A 22195-nucleotide genomic window follows, 5' to 3' on the forward strand; every position below is an offset into this window, starting at 1 on the left:
CAATGCTTTTTATTCTATTACTACAGTGTGCTGGAGGGTTGTGCACTGGCTGCAATGTTTTTTATTCTGCTACTACAGGTGTGCCGCAGGGTTGCGCACTGTCTTCAGTTGTGTTGATTCAGCTTGTTTATCAGTTGAGAGATAGCAAGAGATGTGGCAACGTTGATAGGGTAGCAAGCATGAGGGAAAAATACTCCTAGATTGAGAGGGAAAATTGACAAACAGTTTGGCTGCACGTGTGAAAGCAGCATAAATTCCAGTTTCTAAAGTTGTTCTATACCCCATAGCAGGTGTAAAGGAACTAACCCGTAGACGATTAATTGGTAGTCTGCTAAGGCATTCTCCTTAGGTCCGGGTGTAACTTTGCTGCGCAAAACTGAAATTCCAACACCCTGTGCAGCAGTAATCAATGTGACCACTGTCACGGTATGGGCAACTATGACCAATACAGTGGTGATTTTGGCGCACGACCACTGTCGCGTGCCTGGTAAACGATAGCCGACCTCGTGTTGTCCGCTCCAACCTGCAGCTCTGATGAGGGCTCCGAGTCGGAGAGCCTTGTGGAGGAGATCGAGCACTCGCTGAACCTGGACGACACGCGCCACATGGCCGAGACCTGGCAGCGCAAGCACGCCTCCGCCGCCTCCTCTGTGCCCCTCCTCGACGAAGCTCCCCTCACGGGGGGAGGAGGGCGCGAGATGGGCAACGGCGTCGCACAGAGGGCCAGCCCTGCTGCTGCCGCCGCTGCCGCTGCCAAGTTGTCCGAGGGAGGGGATGATGAGGAAGAAGATGAAGACTCTCAGGGTGGAGAGGAGGAGGAGGAGAGTAGCACTGAAGGTGTGTCCGCCTGGTTGCACAGGCCTTTGGGGTATTGCAGGGCGCATTTTCCACACAGTGAAGGATGATGACGTTAGGCGTATTCGTGAACTTGGTTGATTGGGGACTGTGCTTGTGGGTGAGTGAGTGGGTGAGAGAGAAAGAGAGAGAGAGAGAATTTTAATGGGGTGGCTAGCCAAGCCACATTTCTAAATGCAGCTATAGTATACCTTTGGCATATTATCATGTAAACATGTATACCTATACATATACACAAAGTAAGGGTTGGCAGTCAACACTTTGTGTTTATTTCACGGAGCCCCTCATTTCCCATTTTCTGATTCGCTACATACATATACACTGTATATGTATACAGTTGTAAATGTAGCGGTGTGGCTCACTAGCTAAGGTGTCCTGCTGAGCCCACGTCCTGCTGAGCCCAAAGACGTGGGTTCGATTCCCGGCCATGGCAGCTTTTTTTATGGTGAAGGTGAAAAGCAAAAACACCTCTGTGTTGATTTTGGTGCATGTTAAAGATCTCCAGGTGTTCCCTCTCTCCAGAGACCTCCACTATGGCACGCCTCATAACCCAGGTGTAGCTTCGGCGTGTTAAACCCCCAAATTTAAGTTTTCAGAATGCTGTGCAGTTATACATACCTTAATTACCCGATTCTAATGCGCCCCTGATTCTAAAGCGCACCCGATTTTCCTGGCAAAAAAAAACCCCGAAAAACTTGCACTTCCAATTGTAACGTGCACGGAACTTTGTGAGCAAGAAAAACGAATGCGAGAGAAACCGGCGATTTATTTCTCGAAGTAATCTCGCTCATCTCACTCCTTGTCGCTCTCTGCTGACCACAACATCTCGTCCTTGGTGCCGTCAAGCTTGTTCGCGATGCCACACTTCTGAACGAACGTTCAACCATGGTCGATGGGATCGTGGCCCACGCCTCACCCGCCCATCCTGCGAGCTTCTCCAGAGGCGCACGCTTCAGCCAACTGCTCGTTTTGAACGCATGAGAGCTGCTGCTGCCATTGCTGTTATCAAGCGCGCAAGTGGAGCGATTTGACGATTTGTGTGAACGCCGATAGAAAAGCCTAGGCGCCTCTATGCTTCCTGCGTCCGAAAAATCGTTGCTAAAAGCTTTGGCGCCATCTTGAGATGGCCATGGCGATGTGTGGGGCGAAATTTCTGCTGTTTCGGCAGTTTCGGTTTCTAACGCGCATGCGATTTTTCGACCTATTTTTCCGGGAAAAAAAGTGCGCGTTAGAATTGGGTAAGCACGGTATAACTGCACAGCACAGTGTATAACTGCACATTATTGGTGTGCAAACAGCTGCAATGATTTGGTACGTTTGCTCTTTGAAGGCTCATACTTTTGTTGGTGTGGGTGGCAGTTTGTTTGAAGCAACATGGCATGCATCGTGTAGATATATAGTAGAATGCATTACTGCTAAATAAACTATCAATTTCGGGCTTTTTTGTTGCATAGGTGAGGACGATTATGATGAAGAGGACGAGGAAGATGAAGACGAGGAGACGGAAACAGAGACTGGTGATGAAGATGCTACAAGTCACGATGTTGATAGCGATGAAGAGTACAGTCCTCCCGAAATGATCTCCGACGGTGAGTGCAGAAGCCTTGTCTTAGTTCTGTTCTTCCCACGAAAGAACGTTTTAAAAAAATAGCTGTTTCAAATGCATCCTTCGTAAAAGATTCATGCATAAGGAACCATCCTGGTCATTAGGAATAGCACTACTGGACGTAGATGCTTAAAATTTTGGCAGGAATTTCGCACTTTCGAGTTTTTGCAGAGGTTTTTCACACTGCAACGTCAACTATCCTGACTGCTTGGGTGTCACTTTTTAGGAAACATTTGCAGGCGTATCAAAACTGGCACGTTTACAGTAGGGCCACGTCTCTGTGCTCACTTTTATGAGAATAAGAATACGTTTCACTCTATGTAATCTGACCTTGGTGGTAGTGCAAAAATTTGAAGTAAGTAGGAAGATCAAGCTAGATGAAGTAAGAATGCATGGCTACATATAATTTTTGTTTGGTGTTGGATGGGAGCTGTCGAATCAGAGCTGTCGAATCAGAGCTGTAGGTGCTCCCGATAGCATCATAGCTAAGGTTCCTGAATTATGTTAAATGTACGTGGTAGCATTTTTTGTTTGAGCAGGTTGCCAGTTTTAGCTGATTTTGCATGTCTAGGAAAGGCAGAGATTTTGTGGGTACTACAAGAAAACTCGATTTAGGTTAACCACAAAGAAAGCAAAATATGAAGGCGTGAGTGTGCTTTTGAGGTAATGCAAGAATGTCTGAATGAGGTTCTGCGATTTCACAGCTCAGAGTCCCCACTAGGTTGAAGGAATGACAGCAACAACAATAACAAAAAGAAAAAAAAGTGTAATTGCCTCGCAATTAAGCTTGCTGCCCTTTGTTCTTCTTTTTCTTTTTCAGTCATTGTGCTCTGCTTAGGGGTGTTTCTGTACATGGCTGTGTTCATTCACGACTTTGTTCCTTTCTCTCTCTCCTCTCTCCTGTTCTTCCTTTGGTTACAGCTTGCATGAACTACCTATCGGGTGTCCCTATCGGCCCCTGCCCTGCACTAAACGATGACCCCTCCCATGAGCATGCGCCTGGTGCATGCGTTGTGTGTTAGGCTTAGCACGGGAAACAAAAAAAAAACATGGGAAACAAAAAAAAAACTTAATTCTTGAACAGTAGCACTGATGATATAGTGCTGCACTTTAATTCACAGCCCCAGAAGTTTGTTTTACAAGCTCATCTCAATCACAAAGAGCTGTTTCCAAACTGTCCAAATCGAGCAGGTTTAGTTGGTTGTCCGTAGCCCAACCCTATCTTGTTTATGGAGTTGGGAAAGGATTAGAAAATTAGAGACTTCGAAAGAATGGATGGATGGAACTTGTTGAAGGTCTAGATCTATACTTTGTAAGTGGCTTGGGGAAAGCCTCCTCTATATCTGGAAGTTGGGGTTGGGTAAACATGGCTTCAGGGTTTGGGGAGATTTTCAACCTCTGTTGCGACTTTCTTGGGACTTGTGAAGTGCCCGCACGCTGTGATAGCTAGCGACAGTAGCGGGTGACAGCCACTGTTGCGAGCCCATCACACTTTTGACCGCGCTTTGTAACTTTATCAACCTCTAATTTGCTTTTTGTGGAGAAAGACCGACTGACAGGGCTCATGGGCCTTACACACTTAGGGGGATTGGCTTAGAGTTGGCTGTGACCTGGCCGGACGCAGGGAACTGGATTAAATGTCTAAGCTGTAACCATATTGGAACAAGTGTCTTGGTAATGTCTTACGTTATGTGGTTCATTCCTGAGGTTTGTGTGCGTGTTATAGGGCGAAGTGTTGTGTTTCAGTACAAATGAGTGACTGTCGGTCTACAATGGATTGGGAACAAGGAGTTAGGCGCACTAGATGACCAATGGGCTTTTGGGGCTCTTAGTGTTGACGGGCCCTATTTGTGCCTGTGTGTTAGGCGAGGCTGTTGCGTTTGATGTGTCATTTTTACAGTTACTACGTCGCCGGCAGTCACCGTCACTGCATTTCAGTTGTTTGTCTTTCTCCGCATTTAAAACAGAAAATAAACAATCACTCATGCTTAGAGCTTGATGGCTGTCTTGGAGGATATCTCGCCTCAGAACTACTTGGCATGAAAGAAAAAAAACAGAAAAAGAAATTACAGATGTTGCGTGAGCGTGTTGGGTGAAATCTTCACCTGTCAATGATAGTTGTAATGGCAGTTATAATGGGGGTATCTGATGTGGCTTTTTGCAAAGGTTGTAGAATTGGAATGGGGGGGGGGAGTCTATATTAGGCATGCTCATTAGGGGGGATAACATGCACTGTAGACTTAGCAATGCTAGTATGAAAGATGGTTGGTGGAAAGGGGCTATCAATCCCATGACCCCCCTCCCCGTTTTTACCGTATCCACCACTGGTCTGTATAGTAATTCTGAGAAACATTGCTTGCGGGGAACTTGAACGATGTAAAGTCTTTTCAAAGTCCCACCATTATTCAAAGCAGTTGTGCTGCTGGAAATACGTATAGCTTTTGTCAGCAGTTGAACTATGTAAGAAATTTCTGCTGCTTGCTTCACACTCTTTGCTTGCCACTGCCTTCCAAATCCGGGTTGCGGGAACATCTGTTTGACGCACGTTGATTTCCGTCGAGGGAACGGACCAACACAAGTTGTGCAAATGTGGAAAGGCGGCGGCTCCTAAACCCATATGGCTACGAAGTATTCCGTAGTCATATGAAAAGGACCGCAGTGCTAGGCAGTGCGTGGTCATGTGCAGAGCCACATGGAAAGTTGATGATGCAGTAAATAAGGCATGGGTGGCTGCACTGGCCTTGCCCAGTGGTGCAACAGTCACCAGCAAACCGGGATGCTTAATGCAGAAGTAGAGGAGGCTGAGGAGTAAACTTTATTAAGATGAGCGTTGGGTGCTATGTCGGGGCACCCGCCTGGGGGGGGGGGGTTTCCTCTAGTCCCAGATAACGGAAATAATTCTCGGCAATCACGACCATTACAAAATCTATAGAAACAGCTGAATAAGTTCCAGAATAGAATTCTCAGAAAAATTGTCCAAATGATTTTGGTCTACAGCCAACAAGCTGACGTTGAAACTCTAAACTATAACCTGCACTCTTTTGATCACAAAACTTGAAAACATAGCCCGCAGCAAAACTCGAAGCGCCTAGCGGCGTTCAATTGGACATCAATACTTTCGCATGCACAACTCGTAAGAAGGGTTCCTGTGTCCTCCGATTTTTTACCGTGTATCTTTTGCTGTTCAGCAAATGCAGTATTAATAATGTACAAATTCTAAATTTCTTCGAAACAAAAAATGTTGTTTTCAAAGACTACTAAAGCGCCAAGTTGGGCAAGTTGGTTACGGTATACTAAGGAATTCATCGTACTAGCGAACATTAAGACAGGTCTTCTCTTTATCTGTGTCCCTGTCTTAATGTTCGCTAGTACGATGAATTCCGTAGTTGTTTTCAAAGAATATGGGTACATTAATGCGAGAAGAAAACATATAGAAAGCATATGTGGAAATTGGGGTGGTTGAAATTTCGAGAATACGAAAGGTCTGGTAATTTATTCTACGAATTGGGAACATTGTACTGACTCATCTGCCTACTGCATGGTTTTGCCTGCATGCACCATTTTTCTTTTTTTTCTTGCTGCTTCTCGTTTTTCATTTCCTTCTGTCGCCTTTCAGAGCACCTTTATGCGGATAATGCAAGCTACTTAAGACGGTCTTCGCTGCTTTGGAGCATCACTGCCAAAAGCATTTATGTTGCGCACACCGCCATTCTGGTTTAGAAATACGAGCTTTGTGTGGACTTTACCAAGACGCGAAACGTTCTTGTTTCGGAAAAAATACAACTTTTTTTCACAAGACTTGTCCTTAATGTGTCCTTTTTTCTTGCCTCGTTTTGTGGCATTTTCTCGTGGTGTTTTTGTCTATTTGCTGTGATAGCGTGTGTGTGCTTAATTTTTGTGTCAGTAGTGGCGTATTAACACTGGGGGCGTGTGGTTGTGACTCTTTAACAACCCCGTGTGTGTACTAGCCTAACACGGTAGTTTTGACGAAGTTACGGATCTTCAAACGGTAGCCAAGGCATCAAGAGAATTGGCAAGCCACTTCGAAGACAGTAGCAAAGATGGATCACTAGTGCTTTTCTCTAGTTGGCGAATCTGTCTCTTCAGTGCAAGGGGTAAGAAGCTCTCTTGCACTACTCTCTTAATGGCTAGCACTGCTTCTGCTGGGCTTGTGCAAATGTTATTTAAACCTTGTTTTTTGGGTGTGTTGTGGGAAAAATGCCATATCGGTAACCTTGGAAATTGCATTTTCGTAACCTGGGGTCACTGCCTTTAATAACTTGTAACTTAATCTTGCTCGTGTTGCAAGCATGTAATCTGGGAGCAAAAATATGGTATAGCACTGCGTGTCGAGCTTCTCGTACCCAAAAGGGTGCATTGAGACGTTGTTGGGGCTTTTGTTAGAAGATATCGTAGCCAAAAATCAATTGCCTTTTATGTGAGTAACTTGAATCTTGTTGTTTTTAAATGTCCTGTACCATTAGGTTATCGATGAAGCTGTGGGATCATGCATAGCAGTGGAGCCAGCTATTTGCTGCAATACTAAAGCGTTATTGAAACACTGTTGCCTGTCAGTTTAACTTGCATTGTCAGATATGAAGCAATTGTCTGGATACTGTGTTTCCTTTTCCCCTGCTGTTAACTGGGGCTATGGCTTTTGGATTCTTTGCTAAGAGCCATGCTTGGGCTGTTTAATGTCCACAAATACACTTGCGTCTCCTCATATGAAACAGTTGGCTTCTGTACGCATCAGACAGTATTACCAGGTTTAAAGCTGGAATTCATACCTGTCATGACTTGTTAAATGAAATCTTTAATTTCTGTATGGTATGATCAAGCCGTGATGTCTTATTATCAGGAGAGTCTGTTATGTTAGTAGATGGGGACACGGAAAAGCAAGGTTAGGGATAATAAAAATATCAGTCGTGAAATGTCAGCCAATGCTCGAAGCTTGGAAGAGTTGAAACTTGAATTGGTTGGTACATCACTTTGTAAGAAAGCGCTATCACAACAGATGGGACAGTATGATAAGGAGTCAAGCACTTGCACTCCTGCATGTTTCTTACATGGCCTACGTGTATCTTAGTGCCTCAGATAGAACTTTGATGGTGTCCCTGGTGTGCTTGTTACAACCTCTATGCAACGCAATACCAACGTCAGCCTTGTACTTAACAAAGACCTGATAGTTTTTCGCACATTTTCTTGTCTCCATTGCCTTCTCGGGTTAGGCCATTACGTATTCAGAGGGGTGGAGGGCATGTTTGCTGAAGCGGATGTCTGAGTAAACATAGCAAAAGGCAACAGCATTTGCAACCGCATTGTAACGAACGCAGAAAATTGGCGGGAAAATTCAAATTCACAGTCATTACTTACAGGGAGCTTGGTAAGTTATGGCGGAATTGCCAGGTCCATATTTTACAATAGCGAAGAGAATTTCCGGCACCTAAAATATTTTTCCGCAGTAAGTGGGCTTCTAGTATGATCCGAGACACATTTCGCAGCCAGAAAATGTGGCCACCTCTCGTACAGTACCTGTTTGTACTAGCAGCAGTAATGGTGGGTTGTTTAATTAGAGCATTTTAAAACTGGGTGGCTTCGAAAATCAGCTGCGCTCTGTCATGGGACGATGTGCGAGGATGGTTTTTCTGCATGCTGTCGTGATGGAAGCGAACTGTACGTGTTTGTCAACTGACCAGCTCGAATGATGCGGGTGTTCCTCCCCGACAGATGAGCAAGGAAGGGCACGCTCGAGCAGAGTGTGCGAGAACGGAAAGGAAGACGTTCTCACGGTGCCCGTTCCCATCCTCAACCAGGACAAGGGATCGGCCAGGCAGGACAAGAGCTCCACTGGTGAGCCCCTGGAAGCCAACCCTCTTTGCTTTTGACTGTTTGGCAGGTTTCCACTTTTGCCTTACACTTTTGAGGAGGTGGCAAAGCATTGTTCACTGCAAAAGACCCGTCCTCGTATTATCATTCCCTCCTCCACTCAAGCCTCCAGACGAGGAAATCCGTCAAAGCGATTTTGGCATGTTAAAGCATTGCAGTGTCCTCCGACAAACACATGGAGTGCAGGACAAACTCAGACTACAGCCATTAGAAAATCTCTTGGTACCTTTTTGCTACCGCACGTATTCAATATTGATTGTGTTGATCGACGATTTCAACGCTCAATTGCAGAATATTCTCAGAGAAAATAATGGATTCGAACAGCACTGATTAGGGGCAGGATTGAAAGTTTATAGGAGAGGCCTTCGTCCTACAGTGAATGTAAATTGGCTGTTTGGGATTATTGTTGAGAATGAGGTATACATTGAAGAAAATTTGCTAGGAGTAAAGATAGAAGCATAGATTTAGAAATTTTGCCTGACAGCAGTTACTCGTTTGCTGAGGCGGCCGCTGGGATGACCATTGCAGGAAAATGGTCCGTTGTTAATGATCTCCCACAGTTTTTGGAATGGTGCAATTTAGCTTTTGTTGTTCCAGGTGACCTATGAACATTTCTTTGCTATTGCATCATGGGCTTACACCGGGTGACACGTTTCCTCTTTTCCTGTCCCTGTTTGTGGCAAAGGCTCAGACGACGAATACATTTCGGATGAAGAAGGTATTACCATGAGCTCGTCTGACGTGTCATCCGAGTTGGAAGAGGAACCACCTCCGCCCAAGCACGAGATTCCCGTGATCGTGATCGACACTCCACTGGGCGATCAAGACACAGAACTCGACTGGGGCCCGAAAGAAGTACGTGCCGCCCTTGGTCAGGTGGAGGATGACGACGCTTTGGAACCTGAAGGAGATGACGATGTTGTCGCTGTCGTACCATCAACTGCGCCTCTGATTCTCGAAGACAAATTGAACACTGAGCAAATGACACCCGTAAGTCCGAGGTCCAGCGATAACCAGACGTCCAGCGACCAGCTGTCCGTTCAGCAATCTGCGAAGCTAGCCAAGTCGGCGGAGAGCCTGCCGACGGGAAGCGTTTCGTCCGGTTTGTCCTCTTCGTCCAACGTGGACAAGTTCTCTGAGCCCGTCCATGCTGCAGGAGAGGCAGTTCGTGTTCTAGTGGAAGACCTCGGTTCCCAGTCGCTGACAGACGTGTCCGAAGTGAGTGCCGCCATGGGCACAGCCCATTCGAGCACCACGGCTTCATCGAGGGCGTCACCGGAAGACGGAAAGTTGGGCTACAGCCTCCTCCTAGACCGTGGCGCGTCTAGCGGGAGCTCTCCTCTGGTCACTCCCGAAGGGGAAGCAGCGGGAGCCACATTTGAATCGGACGCCGAAGTCTCTTCTGCGTCATCAGCCGGTGTCGAATTCGGAAAGCTGTCCGGACGGGAAAGTGGAGCTAGTTCTTCGATCACCTCGTCGTCCCGGCACTCAGTGTCGAGTGCCGCCGACGGTGGGAAGTCATCGGATGCTGATGACTCAAGCTCTGAGGAGCATGGTCCTCTGGTACTCATGGGACACTCACCGGATGTTCTAAGGTCGCCGCTGGAAGTTGCAAAGGAGGCGGTGCCAGAGTTTCTCAGTCACAAGGCCATTTCGAGGACCACGTCTGGCGATCCGGAGTCATCGGAAGGCACCCTTCTGAAGGTATCCACGGCAACCGCCCTGTCAGACCGTCCGGATTCGTCGGAGACTTCAACCACGGACACTGCTGAAGAGGCGACCGTCGTACAACGCAGGCCAGTTCAGGTGGAAGATGACGACGTCTTGTCTCCCATCAATTCTTTACTGTATCACATGGCCCCGACTGTTGAGCTAGTCCACCTTTTAGACACCAAGGCAGGACAGTTTGTTGAAAACAGCCTTTTACGACAGGATGTCGCTGAAGTTCACCCAGCTGAAGAGCTCTGCGAGAAAAGCCCGGACTCTGTGCCTGCCAAGGTCGACAGCCCGGTTGGCACTGACAGCATACAGCCAATGGCAGAGCAGGAAACGAGCAGCAGAAGCAGGACGGCTAGTGAGCAGACTGCCGATAGGTCGAAGCTAGCGCTGGACCTGGCGAAAGCAGAGCCTGCAGACAGGGGCGCTACACCGAACGTCTTGTCGCCGCAGAGCGACGTGACCGACGAGGACACCACGTGCTCTGCATCCATCAGCGACCAGGAGGTGCTTCCCACAGACGCTGACAAGATTGCCACTATGGAGGACATTCCCGTACCATCACCTATTCCGCGAACCATTCCAAGAGAGGCAATGCATGCTCCGATCGCTAGCATGAGCGACGAAGATGACCTCACGGCATCTGAGCTCAGCAGGAGAGGACCGCAGAGTGGCAAGTCTGACCCGTCCATATCGAAGAAGACATTTCTGGAGACAATGAAGGAGGTGCAGGAGGCTGTGGGCCCTCCGACAGCCATCACACCTGCCGGTCAGCACAGTGACGGCGACGACTTCACAGTCTCCGAATGGGCCAGAGAGGGTGGTGACAAGGAGGCACTGTCCGTTGTCGAAGACCTGAAGGCTGAGTTCAGTTTCGATGACAGGAACGTCACTCGCCGGCGCAGGCGAAAGAGGCCACCGTCGGACAGCAAGGAGAACGAGGAACAGGCCGTGGAGGCTGTAAACGTCGAGCACCTCAGGAGCAGCGCGCCAGCCCTCACCGAACGCCTTGCTGGACATCTGGAAGCCTGCCTTCACGGAGACAGCGCTCCTGCCGTTGACCCTGACAACCAGGATAAGAACACTTTAAATGCTGATCCAGCCAGAACGGATGCACTTGGCCACCGGAAGGGGCACTCGCCAATGCGGGAACCACCGAGGTATCAGGGTTATGGCGGCTCATTCGCGGAAAAGGTCCGTAGCCGGTCCAGTGAAGGACCAGGCGGCGGTGGGGGCGATCTGCAGCCGCTGTCAGGGGACGTCATCTACCTCAAGTCTCTCAACATCAACCTGCAGCGGCTCGACTTCCCGTCGATTCGTTCGTCGTCACCGAGCAGTCGCGGTTCTTGCGAAGAGCTGGATTTGGATTGTGCCGGCGTCACGGCTGGAGGTGTGGTTCCGGCCGTACAGAACAACCCACCCGTGGCCCGGTCAGCCCCCGTCAAGATAGAGAGGCCTGTAAAAAGCGCCGATCCACGAGTTCGAATTAGGCCTAACCAGTTCCCGGAAAGCTTCCCGGCGACCTCGTCAACGCCACTGCGTCCCTGCGCGGACCCAGTGACGGCGATGCTCATGAGTCGGCGGGAGCAGCTGGCCCGCAAGAGCGTGCACGAGGACATACAAAACCTGCCTTACTTCGACAGCCTTAGCCTTGCCGGCGACTTCGACGACTTCAAGACGCCTCCGGAGGCCGGCACGCCGACCTCTGAGATATTCGAAACCCCACCCACATCGCGGCCCAACTACTTCTCTGCCCTTCACGCCAGCACAGACCCGGAGCGGGAACGTGCTCGCCGCGAGGCTCGCGAGCGTGCCAGACTGAAGAGCGACGAGGAGCTCGGCCTGAGCCCTTGCAGCTACCGGCGCAAGTACGCACGCACGCCGGCCTTCGACGAGATCACGCTCACGGACCTCCTGGACCAAGAGGATGAGACGTTCAACGCGCTCGACGACAGGTCGTCCCTGCGAAGCTTCAGCACGGCTCAGCACCGCTTGGCCCAGTTCGAAGACGACGACGAGGACTTCGCTGCGAGCCTAGATGACAACGGCAACGACTCGGCCACTCCGATTGCCTCGCCGGCGAGGTCGACTGATGATTTAGACGGTCTGGACGACGTGGTCGTGGGCAGCGTTACCCTCATGGATCCGTACCAGATCCGAGCCGACGTGTGGAAGCCCAAGCCCAAGACAAAGCGGCGGCTGTTTGCCAGGAACGAGGACGAAGAGCGAAAGACGGCGCCGTCGCCAGCCGCGTCAACGACGAGAAGAAACCTGCTCTCCTTCTTGGGTTTCAACCGGAGCAACAGCGGTGGAGACGCCTCGGTGGCCACGACCAAGGAGAAGAAGGAGAGCTACAATCGTGAGAAGGCCGCCAAGGACGTCGCCGATAACGAGAGGACCAAGACCTTCTCAAGGCTGAGGTTGTCCAAGACGCCGCGCACCGAGAAGGCCTCCTCGTCACCCAAGAAGACGCCGGCGGCCAAGGCCGACAGCACGCCTTGCTCGACGGAGAGGGTGGACGTCTCTCCGGAACCACGGGCCTCTAGGGTCGGCAGCGGTGGTGGTGTTGCCCCGTCGGTGCCGCTGCAGCGCCCGCAACCACCACGGCCCACTGTCCGGGAGGAGATGAAGAAGCACATCAGCCTGGACAACCTCAAATCCCAGCCGATGCAGTTGCCGGCCAAGAGCAGGAGCATCGAGTTCGGCAGCATGACGGCGCCACGGGCAACGGGTAAGTGCTTTGCGGTTCATTCACTGGGGCTTCTCAATTTACTGTCTCGAACTCGCCACGGGTGGTCCAGAGGTATTCCGAGGATTGCGAAAAAAACCCGGGCCATCTCCACTAACGTGATACCTGGGGAGGGGCGAAGCATGCAGTGTACAAGTGTATTTTTGGCGCCTTGGCGTTTTTGCCAACGGAGATGAAACCGTTGGGGGGCACAGGTATACAGGTTTGCTGTAAAAGTCTCTTGTCTTTGAAGTTGAAGCATGAAGCTGTCTAACGCGAGGCGTTAACGAATGTCCCGGTGTTTTTTTAGAATGCGTTACGTTGTAGTGCGAGGCGAAACAACTTTTCCGGTGTTTTAGTACCGTGACTAAATGAAACAACGATTACGACGACGACGACAAGAGGCGTCAACAGCCCCAGCCCCTAAGTGGCTTTGCCCCTAAAACGAAAGCAGGATTGCTTCTTGGGGAACCCACAGCGAGTCCGAAACTGATAATCGAAGAGCCCCACTTTTGATGTCCTTCACTCGAGCTTGCCATGTGTGAGGTGCTATATTGCGTACTATACTGCGTATTAAGCATACGATATTGAAGCGAAGCTTTAGTGCTCTCACCGATGGCGTCTGTAACGCGTAGACGTCCTGCAGGAAAGCCAGCTTTGCCTGATGATGATGATGATGATTGTGGGGTGAAGTGCAGCAAAATTGAAACGCTTCCCTGCAAAGTTTGGCGACAGCTCCATTACGCCTTCTCCGCTAAAGGTTGGATGTGTAGCAGGGTGAGGAGGGTATGTAGGCGTGTGACAGCGCGACGTAAATAGGCCGAACGTCGTGTTGTCAAGTGAAGATCGACAGCTGTTATCCACAGGCCGACGTAGGATGACAGTGACATTGCTCTGTCTTAGGCCTAACGTCACATCTTTGGGTTTAACTCCTCAAACCAGCACCCACTCAAAAAATTGCTCACTGAACGCCAAGCAGCAGTACCAATTTGCACCAATACCAAAACACGGTGCTCGATCGGGGGGAGCAGAGATCAGCTGATGTGTGCTGACGACTTCACTCCTGTCTTGCGACAGGTAGGCTTTAGGACGCTGCGTGAAACAGTGGTTAATGTCGAGGTAATGCTTTTGAGTTCGCTGGATCACCTCATGCGTGCACTGCCATGCTGGAGCCCACGTGCCTCAGTGCTAAGGTGACACACATGGTTGCCAGCATACGCATCGCGACAGTGAATACAACCTATACGTCACTGACAAGGCATTTCTCACTTCCCTGTCTGTTCTGCTGCTGCTTTCCTCTTCAACTCCCTGTGCATCATCTGCTGATTTTAGTTTTCCAATTACCTTATAGTCACCAAAACTAAACAGAGCATAACGTTTGTTACAGCCTTGCGTGTTACTTCAGTGCGTTGTTTCCATGTAGCTCTTCTTCCACAGTGACCAAGTATGGTATAAGTTTATGTTAACTACTGGCTGTGTAATTATTTTATTGCTGGCAGCAAATATTTAAATGTAACCCTATAATACTCACAAGCACGAGTAATGCAGCTTTGAAATGTGCCCTTCTTCTGTTGTGCGGGGACAGTGGCTATTGAAGTGTTTTGTATGCGTACATCTCGCTTACCTCTCCCTGTTGCATCCACAGGGGAGGAAGATGGTCTTGCAGACTCCGATGACCGAGAACTTGACGGGAATGGTGAAACAGGAGCTTTCTGTGACAAGAAGGGCAAGGTAAAGATTGCAGTGCAGCATTTGGAGTATGAAGTCGGTGGTGTAAGGGTTAGGGCTGGATATCTGTTAGCAGCACCTCTCTGCTTCACTCTCTGCTTCATTTTAACTGACACACAGTTATCACTGCAGATGAAAGCAAGTGCCTGACTCGCCTAAGAGAAAATCTTCGGGAGCTTGGCAGGATTCCTCTGCATGCCGTGATTTCCTTTACTGAGCTCCCACACCTGAAAAGCTGCGTTGTACTTTGGTTTTGGAATCTCCATTGGTGAGCTGGTGTGGTGCGCTGAACCCGTCAAAATTTGCCTCAGCCTAATGGCAGTGTCTGTTTTGTGGTGCTACAAATCATGAAGCTAAGGTTGTGATCTGTTGATAGACCTCTGAACATATTATAGAGTGGGCATATTACAAAAGAGGATGCTTAAGATTCGCTATTAATTGTGGAACGCGATTGCGTTATCAGGCCCCATTCGCATCGCATGAAAGCTTTCCGAGCAGTGAAAAGTTTCCTCTCGTGCTCACACACCGTCTCATGGGCAGTTGCCTTACGATCCTGAGGGTTTTGATGGACACTGCAAAGTGGCACTACAGGATTTCTCTCTCACGATCAGCGCCGGCGATACCGTTGGCTCTTCTGAAACACGGGGGCCCATAGGGCTCCACGTTAAAATTATTTGTTGTTTCACCAAGGTGTGGATGGTAGTGCTTGATCGAGGGAGAGCGTTATGGGGGTGTGTGGGTATGAACGTTGCCATCTCCCGACAACTTGTTGTCTCCCCTCTCCGTCTCCCCGTTGCCAGGCGGTGGATCCGCGCAAGCTTGAGCGGCTGACGCTGCGGGTTCAGCGTCAGCAGGAGCGCAAGCGGCAGCGGACCGCCCAGGAGCTGCAGCGGCGGCTGGAGGAGATCGAAGTGAGCCTGCGCTCCCTCGAGCACCGAGGGGTCCTCGTGGAGAGGGCGCTGCGGGGAGAAGAGGACGAGGAGGACGAAGGTGGGTCTGATGCGGGAGAGTGGACAGTGCAGGTGTGTGTGATTGATTGAATCATGAAAAGCCGGTGCCCAGTTCGAATGCCAGACCGTTCCTGGGTGTTACGTCCACCGTACACGCACACTCCCCTGTTGGGGACTGCTGTTGAATTGTGTGGAAAGTCGAATGCACGAATGGCAGCAAAATGAACAAATTCAAATTCCCGTTATCGCTGGAAATGGTCTGTAGTGTTTCTTAGCTTCTTGGTTCTTGAAGTTAATCACTGATGAAGTTAATTCTCGTGATTCCTGTGACTCACTCGGCGTGTGGCTAACAACGCCACATGTTTAAACGCTACGTCAGCGTCACGTTGAAAATGAGAGCTCTTCAGGCGAAAAGAGGTAGGGAAGCTCCCTGGGTAAGAAAAAGAGCTTGCTTTGATCGCAGGTCGAACTAATCAACATCGTATACTTTCATGTTCAAAATAATTGGCTTTTCTTCAGTGTATGGGTAGCAGTGTATGGGTGTCTGCTGGGACTTTGCTCACTGGGATAAGAATGCAAACAAAGCATCCTTGTCAGTCAGTCCTCGTTTCAAAGTCCTCAGTCAGTCCTCGTTTCGTTTGCCCTTCCCCCTTCCCCTTCCCACCCACTTGCCCGCTGAAAAACTCTGCTTCAAGGGTTTGTCCTTTCGTTGCGTTCAAAGGGGTCATCGTAAAGCACTATGCCTCCCCCTTGAAACGACTTGGTGTTGTATATTGAAGAGGGAGGGTGGAAAAAGATGCATCCATTGGACTGCCCACGAGTTTTTTAACCCTCCTTGTGGCACCATCTGCCTTTATTAACCCGCTAGCAACTTTATGACAGACCCGCCACGGTGGCTCAGTGGCTAAGGCGTTGCGCTGCTGAACACGAGGACGCAGGTTCGATTCCCGGCCGCCGCGGCCGCTTTTCTGATGGAGGCGAAAAGCCTGTGTGTACGAGATTTCGGCGCACGTTAAAAGTGGTCAAAATTAATCCGGAGCCCTCCTTTACGGTGCGCCTAATCACCTGCGGTGCGCCGGCGCATTAAACCCTACAGTCAATCAACTTTATGGCGGACTTTGCCAAGGAGCCACAAATGACCTGTTTGTATGTACATGCAGACCTTCAAGGGGAGGATAAAGACCTGACGCAGGTGTTGTTCCGGCTGATGCGGCAAAAGAACAAACTGTCCCGGGAAGAACAGGAGTTGCTGATCAGGTGAGCCAAAGCTGGCAAAATACATACTGTATTTTTGCGCGTACAACCCGCCCCTGCATATATTCCGCACCCCCATTTTCAGCCTGCCGGAAAAGAAAAAAAAAAATCCTCGCATATTGCCCACGCATTTGATACAGGAAAGGCGGCACAAGAGCTACTGGTCAAGCAACACATCACATACTATGTAGACAAAAAAACCGTATACTTAGCAAGTAGAATACACTGACTGCAAGGCGAAAGTCACAATGCACTAATAAAATTCAGTTGTTAGGGCGCGCTCGTCCGTGTTTTTTCATCCTTGTCCTTGTGTGTTTTGCGCAGTCGCTGCCATGGAAGGCTTAATCAGTGTTACTGTGTAGGAGCTTCACGGCACAACTCGCATTGCTGTGAAGCTGCACGAAAGGAAAAACCCCGCATATTATCCGCACCCATACTTCGCCACTGAAATTTTCACAATTTCGGTGCGGGTTACACGCACGAAAATACAGTATTCTCAAGTTCCATAACAACACCCTTGCACACTAATATGATACTAATGCAGCCTAGAAACATTTTCCCGGATTTACGACGCTTGTCATTTGAATTTGTGTAGTGTTGTGGCCATTAGCTTTGCAGCGTTTTCAAATATCTTGCGATTTACTCGGAGAAACTTGGAACCGGCCTCAGTGTCTTGTTCCCATCATCATTTGGAACAAGACACTGGGTGTTATTAGGCATGTGGGATTGGGGATTTTTAAATACCGTATTTACCCGATTCTAACGCGCCCCCGATTCTAACGCGCACCCGATTTTTCTGGCAAATAAAAAGAAGAAAAAACTTGCACCTCCGATTGTACCGCGCATGGGACATTGTGACCCAGACAAACGAATGCGAGAGAAACGGGCGATTTATTTCCCGAAGTAATCTCACTCATCTCACTCCTCGTCGCTCTCCGCTGACCACAACATCTCGGCCTCGGTGCCTTCAAGCGCGTTCGCGATGCCACACTTCTGAACGAACGTTCAACCATGGTCTATGGGATCGTGGCCCATGCCTCGGACGCCCATCCCGAGAGCTTCTCCAGAGGTGCAGGCTTCAGCCGACCGCTCGTTTTGAACGCGTGGGAGCCGCTGCTGCCATTGCGTTATCAAGCGCGCAAGCGAAACGATGTGACAATTGTGTGAACTCTGATCGAAAAGCCTAGGCGCCTAGGCTTGCTGCGACCGAAAAATCGTTGCTAAAAGCTTTGGCGCCATCTTGAGATGGCGATGGGGATGGGTGGGACGAAATTTCCGCTGTTTCGGCAGTTTCGGTTTTGTATCCGATTCTAACGCGCATGCGATTTTTCGACCTATTTTTTCGTAAAAAAAGTGCGCGTTAAAATCGGGTAAATACGGTAGCAGGAGGCGGACTTAGCCTTCAACCCAGCGTCCGGGCTAATTGCGACTCATGCGGCATATTCTCCCCTGGTGAGCCTGGGGAAACATTACTGCGTTGTTGTTGCCCTAGCAACGCCACCGCCATGTTGGCCTTGGAGGCGTTGTAATTGCCATGGCAACAATGCGAGAGCGCGCAGCTTGCGTGGGGAGAGGTAACGCTCTCCCCTCTGATGCCGGTTGAATTTCTTCCCCCCTCCCCGTGTCCCCCCCATTCCCACCCGGCAACCGCCGCCGCCACCCCGCTGCCTCCAACAGGCAAGCCTCGCTCCGACGGCACGAAGCCACGCCGCTTGAGCAGTAACGACGCCAGCTCGAATATCACTTGAACACTTTATTCGCGTTACGTGCGCGAACGCGACGTGCGGCGAGAAACACTGATAACCAATACAACACAGACAAGGTTGTCCGTCTTCAAGCACAGCACACGCACGACACAAGTCCTATCCTTCAGCTCAGCGCTTCACGTACGACATACGAACGACGTTCTCACCTTTTGCTAACAGCACTCAGAGTCTTCGCGTTACGATTCATCCTGGTGTTCTTGGCGTCCCTTTTGCAGCACCGTAATGTCCGAGGGAGCACATACGAGAAATCGCCCACTACATGAGAGGCGCGTCGGCCTCGCTGCTCGCCGTGCGGAAGCAGCAACTGCAGTGACCGTTATGCCGTTATCGCGCATGCGCGCCCCCCGTCGCGACGGAGAGAAGCGGAAAGAAAAAAAAAATGAGAGGAGGAGTGTTTCCCCAGCGCCACTGCCTCTACGCGCGCAATAATAGAACCGAAACTAGAAAAAGTAGCATTGGCCTGACGGTAGTGATTTGCCTTGAATAATTTTAGAAGGAAGCAGTCGAATAGTTGCAAGAAAGGTTACTGACTGCAGCCATGAGCTGTACAGTGAAAATTCAATGGGCCATTGGTTTTCACTGCAACACACGCAACGCTTGGCCAAATTTGGGTACAAATGCAAAGCGATTCTCAGGAGCTCGAGTGGAGGTCTTCAGAATTCGGTTATGATGCACACCACCGCAGCAGTTGTCGTCACCAGCTGCGGCCACTGATAGGTTAGCAATGCAGTGACCACATGTAGATTCACTGAGCTTTTAAGGACCAGAAATTTAGAGAATACCACATTGGGCTCGCAGGTTTGAACACCCAGGCGGCTTGCTATGCGTTTTGGCAGGCGTTCATTTTAGCTCGATGTTGTGCTGGTGCTATTCCTTTGTGTGGTTTATTTTGTTCCCTCTGTTTCAGCTCCTTCTTCCCTTGTATCCTCACTGAAGGCGTAAAACTGGCAGTAAGGATTTTCCAGCCGAGCTAATGAATGAAGTGAAGTATGTATGATGCTCTTGGGGTGAAGTTCATTTGTTGCGTATTTTGTGCAGGGTTAAAGATCTGGAACTGGAAAATCAGCAGTCGAAGCTACAGCAGGAGATGCGGGAACGCATGGCCATCGACGGTGAGTAGTTCTCGTAGAAATTGCATAATTTGTGCGACGCTTGAAGTTTCCGCTCTCACTTGTTCAAAGCTTCATCTCGCTAGCTGTGGTGCTGACTTTCTAAAGTGACAGAGGAGTCCAGATCTCCACTGTGCAGCGAGTGACAAGGTTAATTCACATACTCCGGTGGTGACACAATATGCACGGTATGCGAGAAATCGCAGTAAGCATCCCAACAGGGATTCGAGCCTTCTGGTTCGGACTGAAATGAATACACGAAGCGAAGAAAAGTAAATGCTGAAGAGGAATAAAGGAGACAACGTACTGAGAAGCATATTTTTAAGTAGCCTTGTGCACATTGTCATGATATGTGTGGTGTCGTTAAAACATTTCCAGCAACTGTGTCCTTGGCGAGGGCCACAGTTTTTTTGAGTGGCGCTTGAGTTCATCAGACTAAGTAAAGGAGAAATTTTTGAGTTTTATCGCTTGCCAGAGAGAATCGGAGCGTTGACGAGAATAAAACGTATGAATTTGATCAACTTTCGCAATCTTTGAAAAGGTATCTTCAAAATTGCTCTTTCAGTGGACGTGCTTCCACTGACTTGACAGTGTTTGTGCTCTCATGGTTTGGCCACACGTTAGCTGTGGTCATTGTATGGTCTCGCGATACTTCCATCGATCTTGCTTATAGCGCGGAAATACAAGCGACAATGGAAGATAAAGAGGGAAAGCTCTGACTGGTATCTGAAGGTTTGTTCTTTGTCTCACGTTTTTGATGCATCGAATGATAATCAACCAATCTGAATGTCTTTCTTATTGCGACACCTTTGTGTTTTGCGCCGTACATATCTTGTTGTGCGTCTACATGTGTGCGATTCATTCCCACACACCACTCACATCTCTGTGCGTGCTCGCAGACACGGAGAAGTCTCCGCGAGACATCGAGAAGGAGCGCGAGATCCTCAGTGAGATGCTGGAGATCGTCGAGAAGCGAGATCGGCTCGTGGCACAGATGGACCAGCTGAGGATACGGTACGTCCCCGACTCAATCTCCATCTCAAAAGGAGCATCGGGAGGAAAACCGTCACCTTTCTTTTCGTTTGGTTCGCATCCGTTGGGGTTGTGGCTACAGATGCGTGACGTTGCACTCAAGTCCTCCATTCGGTGAAAGCGAGCTGACCTGTAAAGTAGGAGAGAAAGAATTTCTCCATATTTCCCAATCTCTGGCAAAAAGTAAATTTATCTCTTAAAATTTGTTTGGAGCACAGCTCTTAAACGGACCGGGTAGACAAAACATAAGTTTGGGTCATTCGAAAGATTGCCTCGTTAGAATCATGCTGACACTACTCTTGATGTAAACTTTGCTCAAATAAGCTATATAATTAGGCAAAAAGGGAATGGCCATGTGATGCGATAGCTCATTTCCCGCAACAGAACTTATGATGTCGTATGTGCCAGCTCTGTGATTGGCGGAGGCCGGCAAAGGCAAAAATTAGGCAGGGCTTATAGGCTTGCCGAACGAGGGGTTCGGGCTTAAATTAAGGGCACATTCTTTTTATAGCAGTAGGAATGGTGGGGTAAACTTTAAGTTACAAAAGTACACATAAACATAGAAGTACCGATGCACACTGATGTTGGTACCATGCGCATTATGCTTGTTTTACCTGTACAGAACTTCGACGCTTTGGGGTTGTCTCAGACGACACTGGCTGATTGGCGTAAGTGACTGTGTCTTACGGGACCATATTTGTCGAGTGAACACCATGTTTCACGAACCGATTATTTTCTACCTTAACAAAAACGAGCCAGGCACAAATACGGCCAAAAACAAAGCAAAGGCAGAAAACGGCCCGCTGCGGTATGGTGGTGCCATCTTGGTTGACTAACGGTAAACAAGGCTCCACAGCACACTAGGTTAAAGGGGCCCTGAAAGGCATTTTGAGCACACTAAATGAACTAGCGCAATCGTTAGATTGGGTCGTCAACGTCAGCTGTGCCAAGTATTACTCTTTTACGCGCAGCGGAAAGCTCACACTTTTGTTGCAAACTTTGTCGCCCTTTTCTCACCCTTCCCTGCGTGTTTTTGGGCGCCGCCATCTTCACATGTCTACGTCATCGATTCCCAGATGTTCGTCACGAGGTACAAATCCTGCTATTGGGCGGCTTTTTCACGCACTTCCGGCAAAAAGATGTGTCGTCTGCTCAGCGTCGGCTCGCCGGCTGGTCTGCCAGCGGAGTGCCAGAGTGCTTTGACATTTTACGACAAACGAAACAAGTGTAAACAAACGCTTAACCGTTTGTATTGAATGCAACACGGCCATAACATGACATGGATATTCTCTTACCTGAGTACGTTCCAGAAAGAAAGCCCCGTGGCACTTCTTTCGTGCAATCGCAGAGAACGCCCTGAGCCGAATGTCGGGGTTTGACGCATACATTTTATTCAGCTTCAAAACAATCCAGAGATGCGTTTCGAACGAACGCAACGTCACAACATGCGTTGCAAGTCTGAACCGCGATTGACAGACGATGGGTTGCCTCCTCCTGCCCGTCGTAAATTCTGCACTCACCTCACACCCGGTTTCCGGGACGAACAGCAAGTCACTGAACTCTGG

The 22195-nt window shown here is 49.3% G+C and overlaps 1 protein-coding gene across 1 annotated transcript in view; it reads left to right on the top strand.

Moving 5' to 3' along the window:
- The window catches only part of Mical (Molecule interacting with CasL), a 72409-nt gene that overhangs the window by 39895 nt on the left and 10319 nt on the right, over positions 1–22195 (top strand). The window contains exons 16-24 of the mRNA XM_077674189.1: positions 530–837; positions 2310–2444; positions 8189–8311; positions 9033–12794; positions 14437–14522; positions 15320–15509; positions 16630–16726; positions 19528–19601; positions 20498–20612. Coding sequence (XP_077530315.1) covers positions 530–837; positions 2310–2444; positions 8189–8311; positions 9033–12794; positions 14437–14522; positions 15320–15509; positions 16630–16726; positions 19528–19601; positions 20498–20612 — 4890 coding nt within the window. The remainder of the gene's footprint in view (positions 1–529; positions 838–2309; positions 2445–8188; positions 8312–9032; positions 12795–14436; positions 14523–15319; positions 15510–16629; positions 16727–19527; positions 19602–20497; positions 20613–22195) is intronic.

This window comes from Haemaphysalis longicornis, unplaced genomic scaffold (assembly GCF_048455015.1).
Source record: "Haemaphysalis longicornis isolate Haplotype H1 unplaced genomic scaffold, Haemaphysalis longicornis Haplotype H1 scaffold_6, whole genome shotgun sequence".
Lineage (NCBI taxonomy): Eukaryota > Metazoa > Arthropoda > Arachnida > Ixodida > Ixodidae > Haemaphysalis > Haemaphysalis longicornis.